Here is an 11933-nt window from a genome sequence, read left to right on the forward strand (position 1 = left end):
TTGTTTGAAGAACCAAATTATACATATATATATATTAATATATATATATATATATATATATATATATTATCAAGATTATTATCAGTTATCAAGATTAAAAGATCCAGGATCTGCCGAATCATCTTAGATCATTTAAGCGAGGTACGAAGAACGGAACTGTTGCCATGACAACAACTCTCAGATGAGTTTTGAAGAAACAAATTGTCAATAGCCAAATCCAGCTAATTGAGTAATAATGAGTATATATAGAGTAATTAGGCTGCAATAGTAAAGATGTTGTGTTGTGCGGTAGAATGCTAAATTCCATACACCACACTGCTTTACTGCCAACTGCAGACGTCTTTGGCTAAATGGGAGCTGAATGAAGTGACGACCTAATAACAAATGCTGGACTCTGCAGTTCTTATGTTATATCGGTAAGTTCTGACAAATACAAACCTACGTTACACTGAGCCCAACATGGAAGTTTTTGATTGGGTCAGCCCAATGTCAATAAAGAAAAAAACCAATGGGCTGCAGATTATGTCACACGGCCGCTCTTTCCGGAAATAAACCTCTTACTTTCAGAGCGTGACAGCTCACAGCACCGTGAATCACTGAGGCAGAAAAACATGACAGTCTGCTAAGTGTTTTATGGGCCTATCAGATCATAAGAAGCCCGGCCCAAAAAGTACGTCGACCCAGCGGGAAACTGCCCGGTATGCCCCTGGCCACAACAGGGAAAAAAAAAAACTGTTAATTGCGTTAATTTTTTTAACGCCTTAATTATTTCAAATTAAATCGCATGTGTTAACACGTAAATGTTTACAGCAGTAATTTATACAAAAGAAAATGTGCACTGCTTTGAATAAAGCCTAACAGAATTGAACATAATTGCTTTCTGGAACTGTGATATCTTTTGCAAAGAATCTGTAATTAAACACAGGTACTCACTATTATTACATCCTTTTTATTTACAGACAGACATATTTAAGCCCAATTAAAAAACAAAACAAACAGCAACTTAAACAAATTTTTGCTTTGGCTCATTGAGCACAACACCTCCCTCTTTCATGGCCCTCCAGAAAGACTGATTCTGCAAAGAAAGAAAAAAAAACATGCCATTAAAAACCATTAAAAGGACTTTTCACATCTTCAAATTGGTGTCTGTGTCACTTATTTCCATCCTATTAATCATAATAGCTTGTCACCAGGCTAATTTTTGGCTTTTATAAATAGATAAAAAAATTACTGTAAAAAGTAAATAACTGACTCCTTCAAGAGGGTAATTTTTACAGGTAAGTGCCTTTTCATTTTTACTGAGGAAGTGAACTAATTCTTTTAAGAGCTGAAATGCATTTAACACCTTCCGCCACTCACCGCTTCGGAGCGAAACATCCACGGGACCTCTCGGTAATACAGCCGTGTGATGCCTGCTTCACAACAGCGCTGAGCGAGCACTTCACCCACAGCCCGACAAGCTGCTACAGAGCGCATGGAGCCCAGCTGACGCTTCATTGCCCACTCTGTAGTGGAGCAGGACAGCACTGGATCTGTAGAGTCGCAGGCGTAAACCTCAGCTGTGGTGTGCTTCTGTGTGCGTCTTAACACCAACCTGAGCATAAGAAAAACAGTTGATGGTTACGCTTCTGGAAGATGCTTTTAAAGGGAGAGTTCACAAAAAAATCAACATTCACTCAACCTCAAGTTCTTCAGTTTCTGAAGCACCAACATTCATGCCACGTTTAAAGTCACTTGAATCACTTTTCTTTCTCATTCTGAAGCTGTTTGAGCTGCAGCAGATCGTCTTGACCATGTCTACATGGCTCAATGAGTTGAGTTGCTGCCATGTGATTGGCTGATTAGAAATTTGTTAACAGGCAGTTGGACAGGTGTACCTAATAAAGTGGCCGGTGAGTTTATACGACAACAGCTGTGCAGATCTATGTACATTGGAACAATCCTATTATTAATGTGTAGCTTTTGCAAAAAGATTACTTTTTTGTTGCTGTGAATTAATTTTTAGGTAAACTTTCCCAGCAAAACTGCATCTAGTCCAGTATATTATTCTAAACATTTGGATACAAACCTGTGATAGTATTTTCTGGAAGGCCACACTGTAGCCCAGCCTCGATCCTTCACTGCTAGGGCCATCTGCTCCAGGTTTCTTGGGTTTCGGTTAACAAATGTTTTATTGATGTCTTCATTATCACTAACCACTGCTTCTGGCTCAGGTGCCGCCTGACTGTATTTCCGAGCTGCTGAGGAGACACATCAGGAACATCATGTTTTAATTAAATATACAGATCCCTTGAGAGATTTCAGCTATATACTGTAAACCACTTGGACTTTAAGTGGAACCTCTATACACATACAGAGATTTACATTTACCACTTTACCTGACAAAGAGACATGTATGGTAACTTCATTGGCATTGATTATAATATACGGTGCTCATAGTACACACCTCACAAATCTAGTCCTGAAGCCAATTCTGGAGCCTATCAAACTAAATAACTTACAATAACGTTCCAAAATTTATGTTATAGAAAGATATTAAATTAATAACCCAAATTTATGTTATAGAAAGATATTAAATTAATAACCCAAATTTATGTTATAGAAAGATATTAAATACAAATTTAAATAAGAGGAAAAAAAAAATCAAGAAAAGCAATTTGCAATATTTTGCTTGAATTTAATTGTATCATCCATCAATTTCTGAAATATGTTTGGTGACTAAAATATAATTTTAATAAATATATCTGTTTATTAAATCTGTTTTGTTTAAATGCACTAAAATACATTGCCTTTATTCACTGAGAAATGGATACAAATATTAATTTTCAAAATGAGGTGTACTCAATTATGTTGAGCACTTTAAATTGAAGTCAAACACGTTTATATTAGGTTTATATTGATCGCAAAAAAAAAAAAAGTTCACGAGATAAAAATAAGACATCTGCATCAGATAAAAATTATATTGTACGTTCTGAATTATTATAAAAAAGTCAGAATTATATATATATACACTGACAAGAAGAATAAGACCATGCTTATTTATTAAAATATATATGCTTGATTATTTAAAATGTATTGCTGACAAATGGGCAAAATACAGGGCTTTCAAAGAGCTGAAAATGTATTTGTATTCTAGGGGCTTCTTAAAAAAACATTTTACTAAGTCTTTAAATAAGTGATTGTAATCAAATGATGACATATGAAGATTTTTGCCACATAATCTATTACAATGAAGAATGAGAGTATATACAGGAATCAGAGAGTGTAATTCAATACCTTTTAAGGCTTTTTTAAAGACTCTTTCCATACATTTTAAGACCTTATAATCACTTTAAGTTTCAACCGGAAACACTGGCGAGATTTTAACTAAAACATTATTCAAATACTGAACAAAAATCTATTAAACCTAGCTAATTCAGTAGTTTTTTATTGCATTATAACACAATTACAATAAGGCAAAATTCGAATAACAACTTTCATCTACATTTATAGAACAGAGCACAAATAATAATATCGATAAAATAGTAATACAAAAAGATCCACTTAAACCATAGAATAGACACACAAACACAACTAAAAGAAAGAAAAAACAGGGGTCACCAACATGGTGCCCGCAGGCCTGTTCTAAAAATAGCTCACCATAGCACCACTTACCAGTAAGCTTCATCTAATATAGAAGTAATCATTTAAAAATTTAATATTTGCAGAGATATATAAAAATAAAGTGTTGCATATTGATACAATAAATACAGGGTATTTCCTACCCTGTTAAATCATTGTTGATAACTTTTGTGAGAATCATTAACATGATCATTGTCCTCACATGGATGAATATCCTTAATTATTACCAAAAACAAAGTATAATTAAAAGTAAATTGAGCAAATTTGTTATTTGAGAAGTGTTTATCAAACTGGTAGCCCTCCACATTAATTGGTACCCAAGAAGTAGCTCTCAGTTTCATAAAGGTTGGAGACCCCTGGACTAAAAGGTTCTGCTCAATAAATATTCAAAAATAAATGTGCAATCGTTTGCATGTCAACCTCACAGAATGTACAATTGTTGCGATCAAAATTAAATCTATGTCTAAGAAACTCTGAAGATGGGTAAATATCATTAAAAATTTAAAATGTACTTCTTTAGCTTTGGGAGGTATGGGGAAGGAAAGAAACATTGTTCTTAAATTGATAATAGAGCTCATGGAAAAAAGAAAATACACATTATCTATTAGCTTGAATTGAAGCTAATTCAGCAGGTGGGCACCTTTAGAACTGTGAAAATAATGGTGTTGCCTTGGTTACTGGAGTAAACAAAGCACCATGAGGTCATGGGTCCGTTCTTCGTACGTGGATTACTTAGTTAGCTGGATTTGGATATTGACGGTTTGACACGATCCAGGATCGTTTCGTTCTTCAAAGCTGATTCGAGAGTTGTCGTCATAGCAACAGTTCTGCTAGCTCAAACCTGATCGGGAGCAGGTTCAATTCATATAAACAGGATTAGATCGGCTCAGTTCAAGCAAAGATAATACAGAAAGTATGTTCCGAATTCTGATATTTTCTTACAGTAGTAGTCACAACTGGGAAAATGGTAAATATATTTTAACTATATAAAGTTATAGTTATTAATAAAATAAATAAAGTTATATATATATATTAATAAAACATGCAATCTGCACTCTCGAAATGAAAGTACAAAGACTGCCACTTGGTGGTGCACAGAGAAAACTTATTGATAAGAACTTTTTAGATCGCTTTAATACAATTTGTGTATAATAGAAATGCACAATATGTGACTTTTTAAAAGAAATAATACATTTTTGCAGTCTTAAACATGTTTTGATAGTTAATATGCCAGTAATTTGATGCTTCACAAAAGTTGCAGACCCCTTTACCAATATCAAAATGCTTTTGTAAACATCCAGTTATTGTTTACACCGATTAAAAAACGGCTACTATAATAAAGAAAATCTTTTCTAAATGTAGTACTAAATACATTGATTTGCATTGAAATACATGATGAATGCTCTTGACACATGAAAGTGTAAAGCCTGCAGCTCACAACAAATGTGGAAGGTTATTGCGTGTCATATTTAACAAACCGTTTCCTGCTAATTTGATGTAATGTTGCTCACATGGATAATTGAATATTAATCAGATGATGTCATTACGCTGCTATGCCGTCAGCCAATCGTAGCATTTGATCATGATTTTGAGGATCAATAGATCTGTCCTTCACAACACACGCAGCGATCTCAGATCAGTTCATCCAGACATTCTAATCTGATTCGCGAACTTGTTTGAAGAACCAAACTAGCCAGAGATCAGTTATCAAGATGAAAAGATCCAGGATCTGCCAAATCATCTTAGATCATTTAAGCGAGGTACGAAGAACGGACCCCTGATCTAGCAGGATTTTATTCATTTCATAAACTACACAGAATCCTGATATTTGCTGATTTAATTCAGGCAAACTTTGACAAAAAACCATACATGTAAAATTTAACATCTTGAAAAATAGCGTTTAAGACAATATCTTTACATTGGCTTATCAACTTTTAATACTTTTTAAGACTCCGCAGCTCTGCACCATTATAACTGTAAAATTGACAGTTTTTAAATTTGAAAAGAAAAAAAAAAGTAAAACAAAGAGCTGTAATTAACATTGTTCGAGTTTAGTCTGGTGGGAAAAGTCTTTGTCTAAAAGAAATGTAATTTGGAGATTAATCCCAGTTCAGTCTCACCAGAATCTTTTTGTGAACAGATTCCCCAAAAATTTACAGTCCAGACTGACTTAAATATTCTGCCACTTTTGTGTTATTTTAATCACTTCAGTTCCAAAACGCACTGAGAAATACACAGCGAGGTAAAGTTGGATTTATATTTGCACACTCAGACTTTGTTCCCAATAATATATTTTTAGAAAAGTATTGTTTGAAAATTAAAAATGGGGAACCATATATCCCACTAATGACTATCAAAAACGTACAACATTGTTTAGTCAATTTAATAGTGCTGATATTGTTTTGAAGTCATACTTGCATGCAATTTCAGATAGAATAATCAAAGTAACGTTGGCATAGTAAACAATACACAGTGTCACAACTTGTAACTGAACTAATGTGGTAATGTAAATTGAGGTAAAGATGGTTTTATATTCACACATTTGTTCAGTGACAGCTCCACACATTGTTTACCATGGTACTTTGAGTATTCGGACTGAAATCACATGCAAGTATGGCTTCAAAACAACATTATCACTACTTAATTGACTGTGAACAATGCTGTACTTTGATGGTTGTTGGCTGTTGATATAATTTCGCTATTTAGAATTTCCAATTAATACTTTTCTGACATCATATTAATAATGAGAAAGACTGAATGTGCGAATATAAAACCAACTTTACCTCAATGTAATGTAAAACCAGCTTCACCTCAATAAAAAACACAGACGTCGCCTGTATGTAATGAACACACACGTGCTGCAGAGGATCAGTGGATAAAGCTAAAGGTTTAGTTGTGTTTCTTACCGGGCTGACAGTGAAGCCACGCCGCTGCAGCTGCAGATCTCTGACATTGAGCTAGCAGCACGCGAGCACTACGACAAACATCACTAAACAAAGCCATTTGACGGCTTTAACTATGCCTTTAATTATAACGCCAGTTTATAACTGTTGTTTCTGTTCAATCAGCTACCGCATGACCTTTTCTATGATATTAAAATGATCTGTCCAGACTCTAGTGCGCAGCCATTTTGATGTCACTGAGAACACAGTCCGTGTTTCCGGAAGAAACTTGGAACTGCACATGGGTTCCGTTTAGAGATCCTTAAAATGAATAAAAACAAATGCAAACCCTTTTTATGTTGTATAGAATATGCTCTTTAATGCATTTAAAAAAATCGTTCTTTTAAGGCCCTTAAACTAAAGTTTATTAAAATAGTTTATACTCGCATACTATAAAGCTGTCCACCAGATGTCACCAGTACACTTCATTCTAAAATAAGAAAACCTCACATATAGGATCCATCACTTCACAGTTATTAAAAAGTAATTTTATTGTGTTGGAGTAGCCTACTGTAGTTTAACCTTGGCCATTAGAGATCAATTTTATTTACAGTGGGACATTAAAAAAGCATTTTTCCATGATTCATCAATGCTAGCACTTTGGGAGATGAAAAAAAAAACTTACATGTAACACAGAATCAACATGAATCATTGATTCACATTGAGAAACTATAAATGTAAACATTTGTCTGTACAAAAAGCTGAAAATCATTTACAACAATATGCTGTTACCTGTAATCAGCCATAATAACTTTCCTTAATATGTTTTTGTCTGAAAGGTCAGCCTTTCCTAATGCACTCATTTACTTACACATTAAATACTCTGTATTGCTACAAAGTTGTCGCATCCAGGACAGGTACATGCACCATTTTGGTGAACATTCTAACAGGATCTCTGACTGCATGATTTTTGCATACATACAGTACCATAAGATTAAAATTTGCTCCTCTTATTTTTATATTTCTATGATAGTTCTTGTTGTAAATGGTGTCTGTAAACTTCATTATTTTGTAAAAATTAATTTGCCCTCTAAAATATTTTTTTCTCAAAAGCCATAACTTCCCCTGCATGCCCCCTTGGACCAACTTTTCTTCACTTCTGGTCACATGGAGCACCTTTAGGGAGGAGCTGTCAAGACATATTTTGTTTTAGCCTTGTCTTGTCGTCCAATCTTGCTTCATTTTGTTAGAAATTTCTTCCAACAATCCATAGCCCCAAAGGGTGAAATCTTCTTGCACCGCCCAACCTTTTTTCTTATTTCCAGTTTTAATTGGATATACGTCATGGAAAAAGAGGGCAATCTTAACTTCCAATTTTTGCCAACTTTATACATTCAATTCTTGTGAAAGAATCCAAAAAGCATTTTGTAGGAATTAAAATAATCATATGAATTTGTTTATATGGCAGAACATGTCTTTTTCAAGAAGATCCATACTGACTCAAAAGGCAGATACTGATGAGATCAGGGCCTGGTGTGTGGACTTGGGGGATTTACGATGTGATCACATGTTGATTGGTCAGTTTGTACGTCTCAGCATTTGGGCTTTGGTCACACAAAATAGTTGCTAAAACTCTTTCCTGAGCTGTTCCTTTCCTGCTCTGGAGGCTATTTTCTCAGACTCTACTGCTATCAGGGTCTCTTTGAGGCCTACTTCCTGCTCTTTGCCTCTCTCTCCCACTCTCTCTTTTTCTTAGGTAACTTTATTTCACATTTAAGCTGGGTACAATTATTATCATATGTTTTTATCATTTCATGTTTTGTCATTTTATACAGTTATTTTGTAACTAATTCAGTTGTAACCATAGAGAATTATTGTCATTAAATCATCTTATTTTCAAGTATCTGTGAATTACTTTTGATTTAACATCAACACTTAGGGCCTACTCACACTATGCCATCCGTACCGTGCCCAGGCCCGTTTCCCGGATCGTTTGAGAAGTGTGAGTGCGCTGAATCGGGCTCAAGCACGGTTCACTTGGCCGGCCCTGGCCCGGTTGGAAGAGGTGTGCCTGAGCGCGGTTCACTTGGGCTTTGTACGCTTTGCGCGGTACGCTTGTGTGTGAGTGCAAAACGTGCCAAAGCCCGAAACTGAAAGCGAGACGTGTCTTTTAAGGGACTGTTTCATATGGATTTATTAATCATTCTTACTGTTGAGTGAACGCAAACTGCCGTTGTTTATTAAAGACACAAACTCCTTACTTCACGACTGCTGCGCGCCTTCAGCAGACCTCCTCATTCCTGCAGCACGAGGGCTTTATGATTGTTTATGAGCGCCAAAAGTGGCGGATCTGTTCGGCGAAATATCTGACTGTGTGTCCCCGCATCCCTAAGGACTGTTTGGCGAAATATTTGACGGCATATCAAACGACTGAAACAATATAACTAGAGGAATCTCCACTGTGCTGCTGAGTGAGAGAGCGCTTCTCACTGAACAGCGCAGCAGCGATGACGTAAGCATGCCGAAGCCCGTTTGTGGTGTGAGCGCGGGCCGTCGGGGGAGACGGGAGGGGGGACAAGCGTGCTTTGGCCCGGTTCGAGGCAACTGTACCTAGTGTGAGTAGGCCCTTAGTTGCTTCATATTGCAATGAAATACAATCACTAATCGCAATGCTCTCCATTTTTAGCTATTAACACTGCCCTTATTTCATTTTTGGTATAAGATTGCAGAAGGATGGTTTGACTAGAAATATAGTTTTTCACCATTATAGTCATTCAGCAAAACTACAGTTCGTATCGCTGTAGTTAAACCCATTCTTACGGTTTCATTCTACAAGACTGTCTAAAATTTAAGCATTTGCCTGCACAAGGTTCAAAGTGTCCGACATCCCCATCTGAAGTGCACACTGGTTTTCATTTCTTAGAACAGCAAGTCTGGAAAACATGAAAGCAGGGGACGAGGCTGAAATGTGGATGTTCTTCGAGTGTCTGCCAGAAAACATTATGCAGACGTGACCATTGATATGAATCTGATGAAATGGGGACATCTTCCAAGTAACCGGTGGAGAATCTTATGAAGCTGAGTGACAACAGCAAAGTGATCGGCAACGAATATCATGTTCAAGATGTTTTTAACTCACTGCGTGTTTGGAAAAAGCTAGTTTTCCTTAAGTTACAATTGCCAACAAACATCATTATTTCTCACATGCTTTGTTATTATTAGAAGAAGCTTATACACCAGACAATCAAAATTTCTTAAAGTGTATTCTACAATTCATGCAGATAGAGTGGATCAAGTGTAATAATGTTGAAAATATTGTTTAGACTCATCATTTCATCTGATAAGACCTTCATTTAATGCTTGAAGCCATGTGCATTATAAATCGGTTTTGTAACTGAGTATTTTTCGACTGTCTATGGTCAGAACCAGTAGCTATTGACTTGATTTTATAAATCAATAAGGAACACAGTTGTAGTCTGAAATTTTTAATATCACCCTAATATCAGTCAGCAACACCTTGGATGGCCAATAGTATCTGGATGCAGCCTTGAGGATGCAATGTCAGACACAATGCACTTAATGGAGTTTGTGATGTCACTGTGAGGAGTAGGGTTAGGGGTGTGGTTAGGTGAGCGCATTAAAAAGCATTGCATGCAGGTCAGATAGCACTGAATCTAGGCCTGGGGGTAAAAAAAAAACATTTCAAAGATGAACTATCCCTTTGAAAAGTTATCAATTAATTTTGATTAGGCTACTAATACTTATGTACCTTCCAAATTGACATACACCTTCAGATGAAATAAAAAAAATTTTTACATTAAGATGAAAGTTTTTTTATTTTTATTTTGCTCAGTCTCTACTGCTTGTTATAGCCTGCTTCTAGATTTTCAGGCAATGGTGGGCTCACCTCTGGACATTAAGGGATTTTCTGCATGGCTTGCCATTTTAATTTGGCCAATTTGTTTGTGCTGCACTTTTAGCATGCTGTGAAGAGGCTGTGCCCCTAGATAAAATAAATGGTTCTCTTGCCAATTGAACAAGCATGCTCCTGTAACCCAAATCCTTGCTCTCAGCAAGAGTTACAGCTCACTAATGTCTAGCATTTTGCTCGTCCAGACCATTCGAAACCCTGCATTTTTGGGGAAGAATATGTACAGGTGTGCAAATCTATTATTGTTTTATATCTTTAATTAAAAAGCATTTCTGTACAGAAGTAGAGCATTTTAATGAAGGAATATTACTTTGTAGCAACCTAAAGGACCAGACAAATCACTTTACTACTGTGCAGTCAAAATAAAACAAACTCTCACTATTACAATAACCCTGAGAGCTTCACGTACAAATAAATTATTAAAATGAAACATTCCAGCATTGGAGGTCAATAACCTGGACATGAGTGTTTATGTATCCATTTCCAGACGGCCCCTCATTCACACGAGGACAAATCTTGTCTGCTACTTGCTCCATCGCTTCATATTGAAATAACTAAAACTGAAAATCAATGCACTTATTAGATACAAAAATGTCAAGGTTGGTGCAGAACTGTAAGGAAAGTTTATTTCATTTCAAGTTCTTTCAATAGAAATAACACTGTGACAATACATATTTTATTATCTTTATTATTTTATTTAACTGTTAGATAGAATGGATTAGAAATTACTCCAGAAATAAAAAGCTTCTATTTTATGATGAATCACATGTTCTATATAAAGTATAAGATTTACATTAGAGCTTTTAATGTTTTAGAAAGTCTCTTATGCCATACCTGCCAACCTTTGTCTCTGAAAATCCGGGTTAGGGGCTGAGTGAAATTACAAGAGTTTTCCGGAAGATGGGTCTAAAATACGGGAGACTCCAGGGAAAAACGGAAATGTTGGCAGGTATGTCTTACTGTATGCCCACCAATGTGCAAAGTGAAATATTCTTAAAGGGTCGCAAAACACCAAAACACAGAGGCTGTTTCTCAATTCCAAGAACGCAGAGAATGGACTTGTGTTCTTGTGAAGACTGGTCTTGCCAGGTGTCCTCGGAGGAACGAACTCTGGAGACTGTGAGAACAAAGAACGCATCCTGTGAGAAATTAGATGCTGCGTTCTTCCTGATGGTCACGTGACTTTCATGCGTTTTTAATGGTAAATAATTTAAACATTACATCATTCATACAACGACTTATTGTTTTCCCCTTTTCATTATATATACTATGCATAAAAACATTTTAAATAGACATTGCACAATATAAATAAAACAGATTTTAATATGAATTTCAGCAAACAAACACCCTTAATGTGTTTATTCTTTTATTAAGATGTCCATGGTGTTGTTTATATTCACCATCTCATTTAGGGAAACTCCTGAGGTAAATAAATTATATTTTTTGAAATGTAATAATAAATCCAAATAAAATGCTGCGCTTTCCACATCCAGTCGCAA

At 35.8% G+C, this 11933-nt stretch overlaps 1 protein-coding gene across 2 annotated transcripts; it reads right to left on the bottom strand.

Annotated features, from left to right (window-relative positions):
• Positions 1 to 929: 929 nt before the first annotated feature.
• Positions 930 to 6770, bottom strand: mrpl18 (mitochondrial ribosomal protein L18). 2 transcript variants are annotated; one of them, XM_005157321.5, is made up of 4 exons: positions 6528 to 6770; positions 2069 to 2237; positions 1360 to 1594; positions 930 to 1075 (listed from the first exon to the last, which is right to left on the bottom strand). In XM_005157321.5, the coding sequence occupies exons 1-4, from the start codon at positions 6622 to 6624 to the stop codon at positions 1004 to 1006; spliced, it is 573 nt and encodes a 190-aa protein (XP_005157378.2). In that variant the 5' UTR covers positions 6625 to 6770; the 3' UTR covers positions 930 to 1003.
• Between the last annotated feature and the right edge of the window lie 5163 nt (positions 6771 to 11933).

This window comes from Danio rerio, chromosome 14 (genome assembly GCF_049306965.1).
Source record: "Danio rerio strain Tuebingen ecotype United States chromosome 14, GRCz12tu, whole genome shotgun sequence".
Classification (NCBI taxonomy): domain Eukaryota; kingdom Metazoa; phylum Chordata; class Actinopteri; order Cypriniformes; family Danionidae; genus Danio; species Danio rerio.